At 53.9% G+C, this 18,757-nt stretch overlaps 7 protein-coding genes across 7 annotated transcripts; 3 read left to right on the top strand and 4 right to left on the bottom strand.

Annotated features, from left to right (window-relative positions):
• Positions 1-170: 170 nt before the first annotated feature.
• K452DRAFT_250854 (uncharacterized protein) lies at positions 171-2,028 on the top strand. Its single transcript, XM_033538191.1, has 2 exons — positions 171-1,656; positions 1,711-2,028. Exon 1 carries the CDS (start codon positions 192-194, stop codon positions 1,548-1,550), a length of 1,359 nt encoding a protein of 452 aa, XP_033397611.1. The 5' UTR covers positions 171-191; the 3' UTR covers positions 1,551-1,656; positions 1,711-2,028.
• A 170-nt stretch (positions 2,029-2,198) lies between these two features.
• K452DRAFT_271778 (uncharacterized protein) lies at positions 2,199-5,440 on the bottom strand. Its single transcript, XM_033539053.1, has 4 exons — positions 5,189-5,440; positions 3,382-5,138; positions 2,467-3,329; positions 2,199-2,404 (listed from the first exon to the last, which is right to left on the bottom strand). Exons 1-4 carry the CDS (start codon positions 5,403-5,405, stop codon positions 2,323-2,325), a joined length of 2,919 nt encoding a protein of 972 aa, XP_033397610.1. The 5' UTR covers positions 5,406-5,440; the 3' UTR covers positions 2,199-2,322.
• A 212-nt stretch (positions 5,441-5,652) lies between these two features.
• Positions 5,653-7,575, top strand: K452DRAFT_287865 (uncharacterized protein). The gene is made up of 2 exons (XM_033540550.1): positions 5,653-6,343; positions 6,417-7,575. Exons 1-2 carry the CDS (start codon positions 6,141-6,143, stop codon positions 7,279-7,281), a joined length of 1,068 nt encoding a protein of 355 aa, XP_033397609.1. The 5' UTR covers positions 5,653-6,140; the 3' UTR covers positions 7,282-7,575.
• A 1,055-nt stretch (positions 7,576-8,630) lies between these two features.
• On the bottom strand, positions 8,631-9,722 carry K452DRAFT_298550 (glycoside hydrolase family 28 protein; the record flags this gene model as incomplete). The annotated part of the gene is made up of 1 exon (XM_033542130.1): positions 8,631-9,722. The coding sequence occupies one exon, from the start codon at positions 9,720-9,722 to the stop codon at positions 8,631-8,633; it is 1,092 nt and encodes a 363-aa protein (XP_033397608.1).
• Positions 9,723-10,457: 735 nt separating this feature from the next.
• K452DRAFT_35101 (uncharacterized protein) lies at positions 10,458-11,159 on the top strand. Its single transcript, XM_033545692.1, has one exon. The coding sequence runs from the start codon at positions 10,521-10,523 to the stop codon at positions 10,980-10,982; it is 462 nt and encodes a 153-aa protein (XP_033397607.1). The 5' UTR covers positions 10,458-10,520; the 3' UTR covers positions 10,983-11,159.
• Positions 11,160-11,841: 682 nt separating this feature from the next.
• On the bottom strand, positions 11,842-13,129 carry K452DRAFT_271769 (uncharacterized protein). Its single transcript, XM_033539052.1, has 2 exons — positions 13,022-13,129; positions 11,842-12,961 (listed from the first exon to the last, which is right to left on the bottom strand). The coding sequence occupies exons 1-2, from the start codon at positions 13,031-13,033 to the stop codon at positions 12,260-12,262; spliced, it is 714 nt and encodes a 237-aa protein (XP_033397606.1). The 5' UTR covers positions 13,034-13,129; the 3' UTR covers positions 11,842-12,259.
• Positions 13,130-16,124: 2,995 nt separating this feature from the next.
• Positions 16,125-18,288, bottom strand: K452DRAFT_358957 (uncharacterized protein). The gene is made up of 3 exons (XM_033546232.1): positions 17,756-18,288; positions 17,278-17,704; positions 16,125-17,224 (listed from the first exon to the last, which is right to left on the bottom strand). The coding sequence occupies exons 1-3, from the start codon at positions 18,249-18,251 to the stop codon at positions 16,255-16,257; spliced, it is 1,893 nt and encodes a 630-aa protein (XP_033397605.1). The 5' UTR covers positions 18,252-18,288; the 3' UTR covers positions 16,125-16,254.
• Positions 18,289-18,757: the final 469 nt, after the last annotated feature.

The following is an 18,757-nucleotide window of genomic DNA, read 5'->3' as shown; positions in this document are numbered from 1 at the left end:
TGATCCACATGGTTTGCCGTCTAGTACGCAGGAGTTAAGGTTAGTGAGCCGTATCTGAAGTGATGAGATCATGCACGCTCCGGAAATGGTGGGAAAGGACGAGGCACGTGATGCGGCTCGGCTTGCCTCGTTCAAGCCCGCCGCGCCCACCAGCCCACCACAGCCAGCATCCTCTCGCATCCGCTGCAACAATGGCGGCGCCAGACGCTCCCGCCAAGTTCTCGCTCGCCCTGGGCTCCAAAAAGTCCGCCCAGTCGCGTGCGCCCCCGAAGAAGCGCCCGCACTCTGCCCTCCACGACTCCGACGACGAAGACGCCGGCCCCCAGGCGCAGGAGGTTTCCCACTTTGACCAGTCGGCCGGCGGCGCAATCGATGCCAGCAAGCCCTCCCAGACAAAGGGCCCGCTGGTCATCCCCAAGCAAGCGAATCGCGACTGGAGGGGCGAAAGCCAGACCAAGCGACAGAAGAACCTACTCCCGCCCGAGGCCCAGGCAGCACAGGCGGCAGCGCAGAACGGCGACACCAAGGATGCCGACATCCCCGAAGAACAGCGCACCTTCGGCCTAAACATCGTCAAGAAAGCGGACGGACTAGATGGAGCTGCGGCGGAGGATGACACGGCGCCCGCCGCCGACGAGCCAGCGCCCGCGGAACCAAAGACGGAAGATCAGTTGGCGCTCGAAGCTCTCTTAGGCCAGAAGCAGAAATCCGACCTTGCAATTCCGGCCGTCGAATCCGAAGAAGAAGCCTTCCGTCGCGACTATGACAACGCGCCCGAGATGGCGACACTGGAGGAGTACGATGCAGTGCCCGTGGAGGAATTCGGCGCGGCGCTATTGCGCGGCATGGGTTGGAAAGAAGGCGAAGCCATCGGCCGCAGGAAGGGACAAAAGGCTGTGCAGCCGCGCGTTCTGGAGAAGAGGCCCGCGCTGCTGGGTATTGGCGCGAAGGAAGACGCGGCTGTCGGTGAGGAAATGGGCTCGTGGGGCAAGGGAGCAAAGAGCAAGAGGAAAACAGAGCAATCTTACAACCCGGTCATGCTGCGCAACAAGAACACGGGTGAGCAGCTCACCGAGGAGGAGCTCAAGGCGAAAATGGAGGAGCAGCAAGTGGCAGAGCGCGAGCGCGAGCTCGAGCTGGCGAAGCGCGACAAGTCCCCCGCACGAGACTCTGGCCGCCATCGCTCTGAAAAGTCCTCCAGGCGCAGCAAATACGACGACGACGACTACGACTCTGAGCGACGTGACCGGGACCGCCGGCGGGACCGCGACCGCGACCGCGACAGGGACTACGACAGCAAGCACCGGTCGTCGCGCCGAGACCGCAGCGAGACGGACGAGGACAGGCACAGGCGGCGAAAACGCGACAAGGACTACGACGACTACGATCGCAGGGACAGGGATCGCAAGCAGCGCGACCGCGACCGTGATCGCGACCGCGACCGAGAGGATCGCTACTCCAAGGCGTCGTCGTCGCGGCGCGACGACAGAGACAGAGATAGGCACCGCGACTCGGATCGTGAGCGCCGTCGGAGACGGGACGACTATTGATTTGACCGCCGGATTGCGGGACGCTGGCTATATCCGTTGCCAGCACGTTGATAGAACAAGCGAACAAGCCTAATTAACCCGGTTCTGGGCTCGAGAGTCTCTGAAGGTGTGAATATCCCATGTTCTTTGTGAACTACTTATGCTCAATCCAAGCTTGCAGCCGAACAGGTCCGCTCCAGCACTGCGTGTCGAACAAACGTATCATTTGCATCGCTACGCTACGATTGTACTACGGTAAGTCCAAATATATCGCCGAGAGCAGATGAAGTCATTTACCTTAGGTAGGTCTACAAACTATTTGCTAGAAGGCATCATAACCGTACAGGCACTGCGGTCTTGCTGGATCCTAGACATTGTTCATGGGCTGGTCACGGGTTTTATGGAATTAATTCCTGGAGGAGATTGCATCGGGGTAGCAACCCACAACTCTGTAGCAGTATCCGATATCATACCCAAGCAATTTTACAATGGAACCCATAGTGTCCGCTTCAAATACACGAATAGCTTCTAATGAAGTCAGATTTATTATTCCATGACGGCATTTCAGCCTCTTCATCCATAGACCATTATGCACCATCGCCATGTGAACAAAGAGCACTCATCACCAGATCGCACAGGCATCCGAGTACCACATGAAAACGACTGACACGTACTTTTTGGCACCCACGAGAGATAGACCCGAGGACATGGTATTCATTTATTCATTGAACCGCGGGTATCTCCTGTCTCCTTGCAATGCACATCTCAAGTCTACATCAACCCCTCCTCATTTTTACAGCGCCCACTCGTTCGTCTCCCCAGCAACCACGAATGGCTCGTCAATCTGCTTGACAGCAAGTTCGCTGCAAAGAACACTGTAGAATTGAGTCAGCATCGCACACGTTCGCTTTCGACACAGACCGAGGGCGACACTTACCAAGCACCAGCCACAAGCTCATCCAACTCCTTCGCGGCCCTCTCCCTCTTTAGCCCAATGCTCGTCCCTCTCGACACCTCCGTCTGCAGCTCCTTGATTCTCGTCGCCTTCCACACGCCTGCTAGCTTGACGACCTTCTTGCCCAAGCACTCGCTGTGGAAGGCATGCTGGCAGGGGAACACGAAGAACTGCTTCGCAAGCAGCGGCAGCCGGCAGATGTAGCACTTTTCGCCGGGCTCAACGATGGCGTAGCGTGTGTCAAGTTGCCGGATCTCGGCCTTGATGTGCGTCGCAGTCTGCGTGCTCTCGTCCATCTCCTTCTTCAGCGCATCAATCTGTCTCGAGTACTCCTCGAGGGCGGCGCAAATCTCGTCCTTGAAGTCGTCGATGACGACAAAGTCTGGGAAGAAGGGGATCAGGTCCTCGATGCGAAGCAGATCCGAACGTTTCAAGAAATCGATGGCTGGTTTTATGCCTGTTGATTGAGAAATGACCTTCTTGGCAACGGCGAGCCACAGCTTCTTGCGGAGTGCGGGATCCGATTCGGGGCGGTCAGCGACAGAGCTGGCGAGGTCGATCTCATTATACTTGAGAGCGAGGTCCACAGCTTGCACGTATTGTGACATCGAGCTGTAGATGTGGACGCAGCTTTGAACACGCTTGTGCTGGATGCAGAGACGGAGTGCAAAGTCCGCGTCGTAGTTTTGTTCTTGAGCATACGACTGAGCTTCAAGGTAAGAAAGAAGTGCAGATTCATCCCGGGAAGGATGCGACGCGTAGATGGAGATGAGGGTGTTATGCACAGCGGCATCGGTCGAATGATGTTGGTTGATCTCGAACTGAAGATAACGCACTGCTTGGTTCTGCTCAGAGAAAGATTAGCGACTGCTCGGGCACATACAAAGATAATCATACCTGGGAAAGCGAGCCTTGCGTGAGCTTGTTGTAGTTCAAGAGCGCGGGGATGAGCTTCCGCGCATCGAGGTTTGCTTGTCTCATCAGAATCTCGACGAATTCAACGGGAACATTGGCCATGAGAACACTGCTATACTTGTAGAAGATCTCCGGAACGGTTTGCTTCTTCAACACAGTCAATGACTCTGGCCACCGTTCCCTCTGGACCCAATATGCGAGGACATAGTTATAATCGTTAACGACAGTAGCAAAGTACAGGAGCTCCTCCTCACGACCGTGACTGCTGATGATCTCATAGACAGTTTTACGGTCAAGGTCGGACTTGTACTTGGTGACAAAGTCCTGGAACTCCTTCCGGGTGACAGACAGCTGGTTTTCAGTATCAGTAGTGTTCATTCCTTCAGAAAGCTCAGCCCGTGTGCCTATGCTATCATCCAGAGTATTGAGCTTCGAGATATACATCTCTACGAGCCAAGTGGCAAGCAAAATGCGCTGCATGGTGGCAGACTTTTTGATCGTTGCAAGCTTGGTCGAAAGATATTTCCGTAGCGCATCTTGCTCTCCATGATCGATAAATGTAAGTGCAACTTGCTCAAAAGGCTTAGTACTCCGACCATAGACACTCGCAGCCTCTAGAAACTGCCCCCGGTTAACAAGGTAATCACCAGAAGCAGTAGCTACGGCGTCTTTTTGGGCCGGAGTTTTAGCATATTGAGATGCTGCCTCGAACTGCTGCGCGTTCAATAAGATCTTCCAAATATCCCTGCTCTCGTCATAGACGCTTATCTCAAAAACATCTTGCTTTGTGAATAGCCAGAAAGTGCTCTTCTTTTGGTCAATGACGAGGCCGAGCGGGACCTCGTCCGGCTCGAGTACCACCTGGTCATAGGCCACGGTGTCATCCAGTCGGTTAGTCGCAACAACACGCCCATCCACAAGCTGGAGAATGTGCCAATTGCTGAGGATCATGGAGTGCGTCGGTTCCTGCACCGCTTTTGGTCGGCCACCGGCTGTCTGCGTCGGCGGAAGCTTCGATCTCGGATACATCTTTGCCCCGGAGAAAACTACATTGCCCAGGCTAGAAGACTCGGAAGACGTCAGTAGTTTGCCATGGACGACACCTTGTGATGACAGCCATGCGAATGCCCTCTCATGTTCGCCCGAACCGCTGAGTGAGGCAGTAGAAGACGATATGTCCTGTGGATCGGGAGAAACGGCGAGCATTGAAGGCGCCGGTCGAGACCCGCCATCCAGTTCATAGACCGTCGGGCCTTCGGCCTCGAATAACCTGGAGTAAATGGACCCGCTACCTTCGCGCCCATGCCTGCCGACCTTTCCCACAAAATGTTGGAGATCTGTTGGCGTGGCTACCATTATCCGGCGCATGTCTGACCGCCCAGGGATTGCGTCGGTCCATAGTCCCACGATTGGGCCGTCGGCCTTGTGGACCGCCTTGAGGTATCTCTCCTCCCGACGGTAAAACTCGGCTGACGGCTCAATGTAAACTTCGTAGACGGTTCCATCGGAGGCGCCAACCAAGATTTCGCGGGTAGAAGCGGTGGGTTCGGAGGGATTCCACGAGATGCATTCGATCGGCACACTTTTCAGTTTGGAGAGCGGTTTGGGGGTGCGGCTTTGGGTGTGGAGGTAGAAGTTCTCGCCGAGGGTGGTGGTGATGATCAGGTGAGAGGCAGAAGGGTCGAGGAACATGCGTCGAATGACGCCAATCTCTGAGGGCCTCTTGGGGAGATCGACGTCTGCAACGGTCAGCCTTGGAGCACTTTGACGTCGGGCATTGGCCAAATACCGTCAATGTCTTCCGGGCTGTCGAGGTCGAACCTGAGGATGCGGCCTGTTTCAAAGGCGAGGATCAAGACGTTGTTCGCGACTTGAGCGGCGACGAAGTCAGAGGGCTTGTCGAACTTGAGATTCACGAGTTCGATGTTGAATATGGGGAGGGACTGGTCCTCGAGGCCCTGCAGGCCGCTGGGGGCGACATAGCCGGTGGAGGGGTCGAAAGCCATGGCATACGGAGGTGAGAGAAGCTATCCCCAGGGTTTGAACATGGCTGGTGGTCGTGGGCGCGGTGTTGGCCTGGTCGGAGCTCGAGGATGCGGCGCGCGCACGGACGCGAGGGGATGAAGTCACGGCCGAGCCGGACGCTCCATTCCACGGCCATACCTATGCAGGAGCTCTTCATGCGTCTGACGGGCTTCCCTTCAATGCGGCCCGGATCGCCTTTGTCCGGCTGATATCTGCCCTCTATGCTAAGACAACGGTACAACTGAGGGCAGAGACGAACAAAAAAAAAAGACCATGCCATGGGCCAGCTCGAATCGCTGCTCTCCTTGAGCTTCGGCATCGTTTTCGTGACCAGCGTCCCTTCGAGCCTCAATGCACCTGCAAAAGCCCCACCATTCTAGCACTACGTAGTATGTGCATGTTCACCAGCCAGTCACCCTGCCTTCTGGTCGTCCTCTTCTCCGGTAACCCCGATATCATCGGAGTCGGCTCGGCGTCGACAAACTCGTCTCTAGCACATTCCCCGAGCAAGAAACCACCCACTTCACCAGCTCCAGCTCCAACAAACAACAAACACCCCACGTGTGCGCCTCCCGCGCGATCGCCCAACCCGCCCGCACAGGCCATTCGCCGCACACAGACCATCGCCGCCAACGCCGATTTTCTGGAAGCAGCTCCATACCTTCCAACACCCCAATCGCGTCGCATCGCACCGCACACGCGCCGCGCCTACAACGATGCCGATCACCATCCTCGCGCCCGCGCCTCCCGCGCCCACCTACCCTCGCGCCGCCGGCTCCGAAGATGAAGACGAGGCATTCGACTCGGAGGGTGACGTCGACATGGAAGCTACCTCGCGCGCCTCCAAGCGGCCGCGCAGATCGCAAAAAAGCATTGTCACGCCCGGTGAGATGGTGACCGACGACCCGCAGTGGATGAGGTACGTCCGCGCCGGCATGCGAGTGTCAACGCCAATTGGGCAGAGAAGGCTGACATGCAGTCCACACGCTCAGAGGCCACGGCACGTACGTCCCCGAAGGAGGCACCGAGATCCTGTCAACAGTAGCGGGCACCGTCATGAAGACCAACAAGCTCCTCTCCATCACGCCGCTGCGCGCGCGGTACAACCCTGAGATCGGCGACCTGATAGTCGGGCGCATCGTGGAAGTGCAGTCGCGCCGCTGGAAAGTCGACCTTTCGGCCCCGCTGCTCGCCAGTCTCCCCCTCTCCGCAATCAACCTCCCAGGTGGCATCCTGCGCAAGCGTACCGCCGTCGACGAACTCAACATCCGCACCTTCTTCACCGAGGGCGACCTCCTCGTCGCCGAGGTACAGAGTCTTTTCCAGGACGGCAGCTGCGCCCTGCATACCCGCAGCTTGAAGTACGGCAAGCTGCGCAATGGGTACTTTCTCTCTGTGACGGGGACTGGGGGCGGCGGTGGAGGCAGACGGGGCGGCGTGGCCCGCTCGCGCCGCCAGGTCTTCACGCTTAGCACGACCAAGGGCGGCGAGATCGATATCATCTTGGGCGTGAATGGATATATCTGGATCGCGAAGCACGTGGAGCCGCCGAACGCAGGCAAGGACGTCAGCATCACGCGCATCGAGGAGAGCGTTTCCAAGGAGGTGTATTCCAGTCAGAACGACGACATCCCTGTCGAGACGCGGCGGGAGATTGCGCGCGTCGCGGGCGTTATTAGGGCGCTGGTAGAGTCGGGGGTCAGGGTGGACGAAGAGACCGTTGTGAAGGGCTATGAAGCTGCAGTGGAGCTGGAGTTTGAAGACGGGGAGGAGAGCAGGGAAGGCGGAGGCACGGAGTACCTTGGGGGCGAAAGAGGGCGGAAGGTTGTTGAGATTACCCTGGGTACGTTGGATTGAGCGAAGTGGAGGTACTACTGCTCTACACGGTTGCTGCGCAGGCGGGCGCAGTTAACGCCACCATACACTAAGTAGCAGAGAGCCATGAGCTACGAAATCAAAAAGGCCAAGACGGATACCCCGTCCAACAATTACACAGCAAGAAACTGGGAGGTTTATTGATGCTACGGATTTCTGAGTCAACCCAAATGTTAGGTTTCTTTGGTGGCGTAGGTTGGGGGACGCCGGCGGTGATATACTGAAACATGTAGGAGAGACAGAGAAGACCTCTCTTGAAGCGGGATGCATGTCGGAATAAGCTCTCACCGGGGCCAAAGATCGTCGGTGGAGTTTGCAAGTAACCTGGTGCTGATTATATCGGGTGTCCGCACGGTTGCGAAGTTGGTTGGTGTTTTGAGACAATGTTTAGATGAACCCAAGAACAACATCCGGCAGTTACACGACGACAAAAGCTCTAACATGCCCTTGGCACCAGAAGCGAAACCCAAAAAGATACACATTCAAAAAATAGTTGATATACCTACTTAGCGAACTGCCAAATATACGAAATCTACATAGAGGCAAGCAAAAGAGCAAAAAACTCTCGATGGAGCGTAACGCTCGACTTTTTGCAATCGGAGAGAAAACCTTACGAAGGAATATAAGATTTTATTGAACTTGGCTTACTAGCCCTCTGTGATGGAAATCGAACTTGCTCCGCTTGCGTGATATCCAAGTTGCCCCGACCGCGCCACTTCACCAGACGTTCCGCTGACAAACGAACTCGCTTTTGCGACTTGTGGCCCCAGCAACTGCGCGGTTGCGCTCTGTATTTAGGACGGCGACGGTGGTGGCTATTCCTTTTCGGTCCTGGTGTGGGAGGAGCTGTGTTTGTCCATTATGTGAATGTGTGAGCTGCATGTAAACGGCACTGATGTCTGGTTCCGGTGACATACCAACCACGAAGTCAAATCCCATCGCACTAGAGAAAGATAACTGACCCCGTTTCTGCTGACCTATATAAGTCAGTCACTGAATACTCATTCTGGAGCAAACAGACACTGAGCTAAACATGGATGCACATGCATGCCTACAATGTGAGAGCCATTGGGCTGTTCAATGAGAACTTCAGTTTCGGCGAGGTTCATCTGCCGCAAACGGTCACCATGCGAAAAACTGTTGGAAGGTTATTGCATTCGTTGATCAATTCACAAGTCATGGTTGAGATAATGCGAACAGCAAGTCATTTGGATTACGTCCTAATGCAGTAAAATATGTACGAATACAAAAAGGTCTGCGGCAAGAATTGAGCAAATGTCCACCTTCCACCGTTTTCGCCGCCGTCTCCCAACCTTCTCCTAGAGAAGCGTCTAGCAAGAAGCGCCGGAGGGGATGTTCTGGCACTTGGAGCTCTTGGAGCCACCAGTGACGGAGACACCGCTCCAGGACCAGCCAGAGCAAGAGCCCTTGCCGCAAAGAATCTGGACCTCGGTACCCTTGGAGCCAACGTTGCCCTTGACGTTCTTGACGGTGAGGCCAGTGATGGGGACACCGGTGGTGGGCTTGCCGGTGGGCGAGCCGTTCTCGTAATCCTGCTGGATGGTGATACCGTACTTCTCGATGTTGGACAGGGTGATGCCGCTGTAGGTAACGTCGGAGACGGAGCCGGTGGCGCCGTAGACAGTCTTGATGCGGACACCGTTCTGGGAGTCCTTGATGGTCGAGTTCAGGATCTTGACGCCCTTGACGACGTTGTCCTTGCGGCCACCGACGGAGCCGATGGACAGACCGTGGCCACCGGAGCAGTAGCCGTTCTGGAAGGTGATGTCGGTACCGGAGTTGATGGCAAGGCAGTCGTCCTGGTTGTAGATCTTGGCACCGGAGATGGTGACACCGTTGGAGGAGCCAACGTCGAAGGCGTCAGTGTTGTGGCCACCGGCGTTGTCACCGGCAGAGTTGTTGATGGTGACGTCGGAAACGGTAAGCTTCTCAGCGCCGTTGATGGAGAAACCCTGAACGGGCGTGTTCTTGACGTTAAGGCCCTTGATGGTGGAGGACTTCATGGAGTGGGCGTAGAAGAACTTGGGCTTCTTCTTGCCACCGTTGGTACCCTTGCCGTCCCACCACTTAGACCCGTTGCCGTCAATGACGTGGCCGGCGGCGCCGGAGACGGTGATGTCGGTACCGGAGACGGAGATCAAAGGACCCTCCCACTCCTTGTAGCCGAAGGAGGTGGTGCCCTTGAAGATGACCTGGGTGCCGCTCTTGAGCTTGGTGAGGTCGAGGGTGGTACCGGCAGGGACGGCGATGTTGTCAAGGGTGATGGTGGAGCAAGAGGCCTTGCCCTTGATGGCAGAAGCAGCATCCTTGAAGACGCAAGCACCGCGCTCCTCAAGAGCAGCAGGGGCGGCGGAAACGAGGGCGGCGCCGGCGCCGATAAGGAGGGTGGATGCCTTGACCATTTTGCAAGTTGGATGTTTCGATCAACGAAAGAGTGACTGAAGTGAAGAGTGCAGTGGAAGGAAAGAGGGAATGACTGTGATGGAGAAAAAAGACATTCTGCTGGCCGCTGGCCGGGTCTTATATACCACGGCGCGGCGACACGGCTGCCATACCATCGATCAACTGCGAGCGCTAAGACTTGATCGCTGCAAGGGTTGTGGGAGCTTGCCGGAAGGCGAAGCACTCTAACATTGAAGCTTGACAGAAGGAGATCATTCCAGAACACTTTACCGAATTTTAATATCCGAGCACTGAAGCGAACGGGCCGTACACACAAACATACGGCCGTCTCCCGGACTAGGGCATGGAGGCCTGGTGTTTAGCTGCGCAGACAACGGTCGTTTCCAAGAAAAGGCATGCATACCCAGCTCTGAATTCGCAGCTCTCTCGCACATGGACGAAGCAAGAAGTTGTTGCATCAGACAGGACTTCCATGGTGGTTGCCGGATTCCGGTGCATGGGCGGCGGTTGATGTTTCGTGACGTTGGACGAGGCGCGCTCTGACAGCGGGACTCCTTCCGGTTGAAGGTGCGCTAGAAGCAGCGAAGCGCGCCACAGGAATCATCATGCGGGTGAGGCGGAGGAGGACATGAGGCAATGCCGCAAGAGGCGTATAGGGCCGGCCGGAGTATGGAAATCCCGCGGCGAGATTGTTCAGGGGTCGCCGTCAGGCCCGTTCGCTTGTCTTCTTGAAACACCCGCTACAACCTGCCTCCACGAGAGTCTATCGAGTACGAGCAATCCAGCCTCAACGTGAGATGCAGCTTGGCCTCCGCATCTCTGCACGTCCAGCCGCCCGCGGATTCCGGCGGCTTCGTGACCCGCGTTGCCCCTATGTCCTACGTTTATCTGCGAATACGGTCTTCGCCAATTACCGCGACCGGCCGTACATACCTCAATGTGACGAACAACAGGCGATTCCGCCCATCACAGGTCCGCCGGCTGGCTCCTGCTGCAGCGCAACCCCGCCGATGCTACTCGATTCCCGGCTTGGCAACCATCTCAAGGAGGTGAAGGAACGGTCGGGACTGTATCAACGGCGGTTGCAGTGTCGGGACTCGGCGGTGTGCCAAAGACCACGGCTGAGCGCGATGCCGAGCTGCGGAAAATCCATGTTGGATGAAGCCCCTGTGATCGATCCCTGGAAGAATCCCTATCGATCCTCGGTCTTGGATCTCGAACCAAGCGATCATGGTTCAACATGTGGGCCGTGGACATGAGCTTGACATGATGCTTAGCTTGCCCCTTTTCAAGGCAAAGATTCGCGGTCGTGCTCAACCTCCAAACACCCCACCAGTTACTCGTGAATCCATTATTCTGCAGACGAGCTTGTATGCGCTGTCAACCCCTTTTCCATCGGGCATCCGTTCGCGGCTGCTGCCGATGCCTCTCGCACCGGCTCACGCTTTCCATGTGTCTCTGCTTGGATGTGCCTCAAATATTCCGTTAAGACCTCGGTAACGACAAACACCTGCATCCGGTATCACTGGAATTAACTACATGGCGATGGGCTAATGTTCGTATCACGAACGATTATACGGCCCGGCGTTGTCCCTCATACATCTCAATAAGGGGATGAAATGTCCTAAACCGAAGAGTGCAGTAAGTAGCTCCATTTGCAGGGCGAGCCGTCATGGTAGAGCTAAAGCAGCCGACCAAACAGCAGTTGCGTTTCACTCTATATTCAGGTCTGTGCCTACACAAGCGCGTAAGACCATAGGTCTCAGAGAACAAATTATCTCGATCCTCCTCGCTGAACTTTACCTTGCTACCTTTTGAATGTTACCTCCCAGCTTGTCGATAGCCGGTATCGCTTGTCCGCCCTCCTCTCTCTCCTGCCTCGTTGTTTATGAGTTACGAGTTCTCGCTCGCGCCTTTTTTTGCGCACCCTGTTGATTCAACCTCGTTCTCCATCGCAATCGCGAACCTGCAACGCGCCACCAGTTTCTCGGCGTCTGATTGCGCAGAGTTCATCGTGTAGCTTGCAACTTTCAAGCCAGATTGCGCAGCTCACTGATGGCCAGACCACACGACTCTGATTTTGAGCATGTCAAGTCTAAAGCCAACATGGATCAAGGCCACGGTAGACGCTGCTCCCTCGCACTTCTGACTGCTCCCATATTCGCGTCTCGTATTCCAAGAGCCGTGTGGATGTCACTTGGACCGCCACTGATGTGTGGGTGGGTTCGTTCATCACCTCACAGGATCGTTAAGTTCGTTGCTATAAGGTGATGAAGGCTTGCTGCCCGAATCTGACATCGTCAAAAACTTCTACACACTCACTCCGACTTTGACAGCGTTGCTAACTGTGCCAGCGTTTTTCGCAAGGCCAAAGCCTCCATATAGTACATTAACTGCAGGCTTGGAAACCGCGTCAGCTGCGTCTCCCTTGATCGGATTCGTGACGACATGCCTATGTGGATAACCAGCCTAACTAATCCCCAAACCATTCAACGCCGACCATGTGAACCGCCCGTCACGGTAAAGGTAAGATTTTTCAACGCCTTGATCCAGCGGGAGCCAGACCAGGCACACCGCTATATCTTTCTTCGCGTTCGGTCTTGAAGAGCACCTGGATCCAGAACTCCTTGCTATCCTCGTCAAACCAGGTCCAGAAGCGTCCTTCTCTCCTATCAACTTCACGGGCCTGGAGCTTGAAGCCGCAAGTCTCGTATGGTTCCGCAGCCACGAGTAGGTACTGGAAGTTCTTGTCTGGGGGATCCTCGATCTTCTGTTCGAAAGCGCTCATGAAGCGAACTCGGGGGACGATGCCGGGGGTGATCTCAGGGTACTGAAGCTGGAAGAGCAATCCGTGCTGGCGAGTGAGAGGGTCGCGCGTCTTTGTGATTTTGTAACCCGGCCTGCCAATCTTGACTACGTTCTTCTTGACTTGGACCTGGCTCATTCCAGGCAGCAAGCCTTCCTTGTCCCGTCCCTCCTTCTGTTCGCGGGCAGCACGTCGTGCCAGGTTGGTCTGGTGCTTGCGACCTTGGGTATGTGCGAGATACGAGCCATCGTTCTGGTGGACTGTCAAGCAGAGACGGCACTCGAAGCTGCCGACGTGGTTCTTGAAGAAGTAAGGGTCCTTGTCGAGATCGATAGTCTCAAGCGCGAGCTTGCGGAGACGTTCGCGACGGTCGGCATTGGTTGCGGACTGGGAGGCGACACCACCTCCGCCGAACTTGGAACCAGCGCGATTCTGCAGGGCACGGGTAAGTCAGTAGGGTGCGCGAGTTGAGCGGCGAGCAGGGCTGCAGACCTGGTAATCCATGGTTGCACGATGGGACGAGCAAGCAAGGAGAAATTGCTGGCTGTACGCGTGATGCGCGTAGGTGAAGATGGGTGCGCGCGGGACGCGGAGGTTAGGTTGCGGGCAGTTGCGAGCAGTTGACGTGAATTCCGCGGCGACGGCACGGACCACGGACCAGGCGCGGATGTTTGCATTGTTTGTCCGTCCCCACATCACCCCAAACCAACTACAACCTTTTGTCAAGGACAACATGTTGCGGCACAACACTAGAAAGCGCGTCTTGTTTCGAAACAGCACCTAAGCCCCTTAAAGGCAAGATCAAGCAATGACAAGCACGGCAATCCAAACACCATATCACCCGAAAATTCATGGCAATTCGACCTTGACTTCCCGCGACTATCTGCATAAAATATCGCTAATGGTTGGCCACAGGTCACATAGTCACAGTCGCAAGCAAATGTGACCATAGAGAAAGGCTTCATTTTCCGCCGTTCCATGTATACTTCCTTGTTGACGAGAGTTTTTAAACATATATGTCAGATTAGGGTCAAGAGCTAACTAGACGAGCAACAGTGAAGGCCTGAGGCACAATAATGCCGGTTTAGATCTTGACAACGGTGTCAGTCTTTTTTATAGCCTCCTCTTGCATGGTATACGCCTGCGAACAGCCCTGGGCTGCTTCCACTCATCCAAGCGGACGTCCTTTAGACCTTAGTCTACATCGAATCCAAAGCATAGGTCGTCAATATTCTTATAATACTTCTCCATCTCTTCCGCTCTCCCTTGGTTCCGCGGTCATATTTCTCAGGGCCTCTACTTATTTTGTTGGAAGTATCTTCTAGAGGGCCATTGGCCTTAAGAAACCTATCACGCCGGCCTGTCCTGTGCCAGTTCTAACGATGCAGGTAACATTTTTCTTCCCCGTAAACACCCATTTAGCCTCCGCAATAAATTATTTGATAGAATCGTTAGAATCTAGGCTAGAGCCTACAGAATCTTCACCATCTGACTCAATCGATACATTTAAAGAAGTTTGAGACGGCCGATATCGATCTGCTAGCTCTCAGGTTATGTATTCGTATGCTCTATTGCTTCGCACAGTACAACTTCGGAAGCGCCTCGGAGCATATACGTTCAATTCCGGCATATTACAAACGAAGCTACGAGATGCAATGGTAGTTTTCCACTTTTATCATTATTCAACTAACGTTTTGCAGCCTAACTATTGGCCTTCACTCCCAAACATCTTAGCCTCACCTCACTCCGGCTCTAGCCTAAGCTCGACTTCCCCTTTTATATCCTTCTACAGGATTGTTGCCCTAAGGGTACCATCATTTCCTAATGGTTTTGTTTTGAGAAATATTCGTTAAGCGAGAAATTCGTGAATTTGTACAGCCTATATAGCGGAAAGGTAAAATCTACCAAGGAGGATCGCTGTAAGCTCACATGCTCACCAGTAGGTTTCTTCTACCCAGCAACAAGTTTAATTTTACCAATGCTACTTGCCTCTTGTACTTATGCCCCCAATCAGGAATAGGTATTCGACAGTTGAGGAGGTATGGCCGGGCCACATATTCGTTAAATACGGGTCATGATTTCTTCGAAGATTAGCAGTTCAGATAGTTTCCTGATGCTACCTCCGTCTACACTGTGTTCAGTGAGTTTGCTTTGCTAAATGGTAAACTAACCCAAGGATAGCAAATGTAACCCACGCTCAATTTTTATCTCAGACACGTTCTGGTCATAAATACAATGAAGAATGGCATTTGAGAAAGAACTCATAAAGAGCTTTCCCGAAACAGGACGAAAATGTGCGTCGAGATTTCTTAGCGTATGTCTCACTGCTCGAAGTTTGGTAAACTTTATTCAGACGAGTGCTGATGTTTGCACGTTCAGTTGGAGTGGGGTATGGAAGTATCTACCCCGCAATATCAGCTTGACTGTACACGGGTTTTTCCCCTTACGTCGAGTAAAGAGGAAATGTATTTTTAGCAAGAGTTGTTTTTGGCCACCAGTCCCTTTCCGCCGTTAACCGTTTATAGACAAATTGTTAATAGATCGGCTCTATAGTCTAGGGAAAGCCTCGTAAGCCTCCTTCTTATGTTCTTTCAAACCCATTTTATGCCAAGATTAAAACCATAGTATTTTAAAATTCTCTATCCATCAAGAAGAATAATTGCCGGATTGTATTCTTTCATTTAAGTGAAGTTATGAGGAACCGCAGCAATTAAATCCTTCTAGATTCCTCCGTACATATAAACATCACTTCGCGGCTTCTATACTTAGTGATGTCCAGTCGACAATATTGTAGGCGATATAGAAACTTGCACTACTAATCCTCAACACTCATCATACCTCTCAAAATCCCCCATGGGTTCGCGAACAACCATGAAGAGACAGTCGAAAAGATTTCCGGTATACGAACGCTAGTAAAGCTGTTCTCTCTACCGATCTTAAGAACTTTACCAGGATTTAGGAAAGAAGCCATCGTTGATAACAAAAGAAGTCTTAATAGGGGCCCTTCGGAATGTATAATGCGTACACCCTACTTCTATGGACCATGAATTGAATCAGCACGTATCATGTTGCTCCTGCACAACGCTACCTAGCATTCAACGAGGCAGGACTACCTTCAAGGCAGCAGGATCACTGCGATGAATGATCATGTCGCTATCTTGTCAGACGAAACGGTCAAACTAGCATGCCTCCATTTAGACAAAGAATCTGGGCTCGAAGAAACTAAACTCGATGATGGCATGGACGACGTCGACATCCCCGACCTTTCAGTGTACCAGGCCATGTCAATGTTTTTACATGCATCATTGTTATTAGATCCGGTGGACATAGAGCGGAACTACAGGACCGGGAATCTATTAGCCTGAAGTAGTCTCTCCTGTAAATGAATTGGATAAATGTTCGCGTCCTCGAACTTGGATTGCGAGCCCCTAACAAGTCAGTTCTTCTCAAAGAACACACATTAACTATCTCGCCTTCAGATGCATTTCATCACCAGTGGCGTTATTCGGAGCGTAAGGATTATTACTGTGTTATGGTTAACTATATTCGCATAAAGCGAAAGAAACCACATCCCACAATTTACTTGGACCTGGTTGTCTGGAACAAACCAAGATATCTTCATTTTCATCATGTCTATTCTAAACTGACTACTCTTCACGCATGGCAATGGAGTATATAAAGCAAGTAAAACAAACAATGGGCCGGTGATGCAGGCTCAACCCTATTTATTTGTCCTTGTCCTCCTTAAGCGTCACGATGCGGTTCAATACGACGTTGTCACCCTCCCTCTCAGGGTCAATGCAGAAGTATGCCGTGCGCATAGCCTGGAACCTGACCAGCGCGTCACTGCCGCCCGCAGGCTTCGTGTCCTGCTTGGCCGTCAAGACGTCCAGGCCCTTCTCGACAACAGCGCCCTTGTGTAGGACCTCGCTGTTAGGGTTCAAATCGTCAGCGTAGCCGCCATTCTTCCAGTCCAGGCCGTTGGGCTCCTCGGCCTTGAAAATCGCGTTGTACTCGCGCGCGACGACCGTGTGGTGGAAACCCGGGCGCGCGTCAACCCAGTGGATGTAGGCCTTGGGCTTTTCGCCCTCAACCTTGGTGGCGCGGATCTCCGTGACCTTGCCCTCGGCATCCTTGGTGAAGGTGGTGGCGCGTACAGCGAAGGGAAGGTTGAGGAGACCGACCGTCTTACCTGGTGCGAGACGGAAGAAGTTGGGGTCATCCTCTTCCCGGAAGTCGGAGCGGTCGATGTAAACGGTGGACGAGTACGTAACGGTGCGCTTATCGCCCTCGGGCTTCTTCGGGTCGAAGGGCACCGAAAGCTCGCCGGCTTGGTCTTCGGGCAGGTCCTCAACGACAATCCTGATCGGGTCGAGGATAAGGGAAAGACGCGGAACATTACGCTCGAGGTACTTGCGCACAGTGTTCTCAAGACGCACAGTCTGGATGCTAGTGAGAGCGTCGGTAACACCGAGTTCCTGGACGAAACTGAGGAGGGCCTGGGCGGGGATACCGCGACGACGGAGAGCAACGAGAGTGTAGAGACGCGGGTCATCCCAGCCACGGACAGCAGGGGGGATGGTCTTGGTGGATGTGGTACCATCGGCGTTCTTTGTCTCCACAGTGCATCCCTCAACGAGCATGGCGATGCGGCGCTTGGAGAGGATGGTGCCCTCAACGTTGAGACGGCCATATCTGCCATGCAATTAGTCTTGTCTTCAGTTACTGAGCGCCAGTGAGCTACTCACTCTCTCTGCATCGGACCCTTCTCTTCCGACTTTGGAACCTTCATGTCCAAAATCTCCAGCAGCCAGTCGTAGGAAATGCGCGACTGCTGAAACTCGGTAGTACACAGCGAGTGCGAGATGTTCTCGAGAGCATCGCAAATGCAGTGAGTGAAGTCATAGGTAGGATAGATCTTCCACTTGCCGCCCGTACGGTGGTGGTGGTTCTTCTCGACAACGCGATACGCTGCCAAATCCCACATCTGAGGATTGCCTTCATTTTGATCCACCAAGCTCTGCTTCATCCGCAGAAGCGCCTCACCGGCCTTGTATTTCCCGTCGCGCATGGCACGGAATTCCGTGAGAGATTCTTCGATCGGCCTGTCACGGTGGGAGCAGGCGAAGCGTTCGCCGCCTTTGTTTTCGCCGCGTTGGCGGTTGACCTCCTCCTCTGGACTAATGTTAGTCCAGGAATACGCGCAAGTTTACCGGAGTTTCCTACTGGTGCAGTGACACACGTAACCCTTGTCCTTCTTGATCATCTCCTCGGCCAGTTCGTACAGCTTGTCGAAGTTGTCGCTGCTGTGGGTGATCTGGTGAGGGCTGAAGCCCAACCAAGACACCATTTCCTTGATCGAGGTGAAGTATTTTTCCTCCTCCTTGGCGGGGTTGGTATCATCGAAGCGAAGTATGCAGATGCCATCGTAGTTCTTTGCGAATCCAAAGTTGACCGCGATGGCCTTGGCGTGACCGATGTGCAGGTAACCATTGGGCTCGGGCGGAAAACGAGTGCGGACCTCCTTGACGGGCTTCTCGTTGTAGACGCGCTTCAACCAGCCTTCCTCGAAAATGTTGGCGGGGGTGGAGGAGGCAGCGGGCTTGGGTCTGAGGGCAGCTTCAGATTTCTGGGCGGCTTTCTTGGCGGCGGCTTCAGCCTTCTTGCGGGCCTTTTCGGCGGCCCGCTTGGACATCTCGGGTGGCGCACCGGCGTCGGCCATAGTGGTGGTAGTGATCGTGGAAGCGTGGAGTGTAGAGATGTAAGGTAGGTGAGCGCGACTGAGGGCGGTGGTGGTGGGGTTTGCCCGCGATAAAACATGACTCATGCGCACACGGCCTGACAGGCGGCGACAGGGCGATCAAATACTGCAAGACTGTTCTGACAGACATCCCGCAACTCGAAGGCGTTTGATTTTCGGTAAGACAAAACGGCACTGCTTGGTTTCGGGTCCGTCTCAAGGAAGCCGGCGGAAAGAGAGAAAGAGTATGTGTGATATGCCAATGCCATAACTGGTTGCTAACCACTTTTACTCGGGTCAGTTGTTGTCCAGTGGCTTGCTGTAGATTTGACCAAGAGAGCTGGGTGATTCTATGGTAAGTAGTAAATTGAGAGGGCAGTACGTGGCGCTGCGAACTGCAAACTTTTTGTAGGCGCACATTCAGTATTAAGAAAAGCACACGGCTATGGTCTTAGTAGATGTAGTCCAGGTTATTAACGGATAGCCAT

Source organism: Aplosporella prunicola, assembly GCF_010093885.1.
Source record: "Aplosporella prunicola CBS 121167 unplaced genomic scaffold K452scaffold_13, whole genome shotgun sequence".
Lineage (NCBI taxonomy): Eukaryota > Fungi > Ascomycota > Dothideomycetes > Botryosphaeriales > Aplosporellaceae > Aplosporella > Aplosporella prunicola.
Note: the sequence above shows the minus strand (reverse complement) of the source record. Positions and strands in the feature narration are given on the sequence as shown.

What these genes read in the sequence shown, in the direction of transcription:
- K452DRAFT_250854 (XM_033538191.1), top strand. Translation starts at nt 192, where the DNA reads ATGGCGGCGCCAGACGCTCCCGCCAAGTTCTCGCTCGCCCTGGGCTCC.
- K452DRAFT_271778 (XM_033539053.1), bottom strand. Translation starts at nt 5,405, where the DNA reads ATGGCTTTCGACCCCTCCACCGGCTATGTCGCCCCCAGCGGCCTGCAG. An exon ending in CAGCCCGGAAGACATTGACG is followed by an intron (nt 5,139 to 5,188) that starts GTATTTGGCCAA and finishes TGACCGTTGCAG; the next exon opens with ACGTCGATCTCCCCAAGAGG. An exon ending in GAGCTTGTGGCTGGTGCTTG is followed by an intron (nt 2,405 to 2,466) that starts GTAAGTGTCGCC and finishes TCAATTCTACAG; the next exon opens with TGTTCTTTGCAGCGAACTTG.
- K452DRAFT_287865 (XM_033540550.1), top strand. Translation starts at nt 6,141, where the DNA reads ATGCCGATCACCATCCTCGCGCCCGCGCCTCCCGCGCCCACCTACCCT. An exon ending in GACGACCCGCAGTGGATGAG is followed by an intron (nt 6,344 to 6,416) that starts GTACGTCCGCGC and finishes CCACACGCTCAG; the next exon opens with AGGCCACGGCACGTACGTCC.
- K452DRAFT_35101 (XM_033545692.1), top strand. Translation starts at nt 10,521, where the DNA reads ATGCAGCTTGGCCTCCGCATCTCTGCACGTCCAGCCGCCCGCGGATTC.
- K452DRAFT_358957 (XM_033546232.1), bottom strand. Translation starts at nt 18,251, where the DNA reads ATGGCCGACGCCGGTGCGCCACCCGAGATGTCCAAGCGGGCCGCCGAA. An exon ending in TTACGTGTGTCACTGCACCA is followed by an intron (nt 17,705 to 17,755) that starts GTAGGAAACTCC and finishes ACATTAGTCCAG; the next exon opens with AGGAGGAGGTCAACCGCCAA. An exon ending in AAGGGTCCGATGCAGAGAGA is followed by an intron (nt 17,225 to 17,277) that starts GTGAGTAGCTCA and finishes ATTGCATGGCAG; the next exon opens with ATATGGCCGTCTCAACGTTG.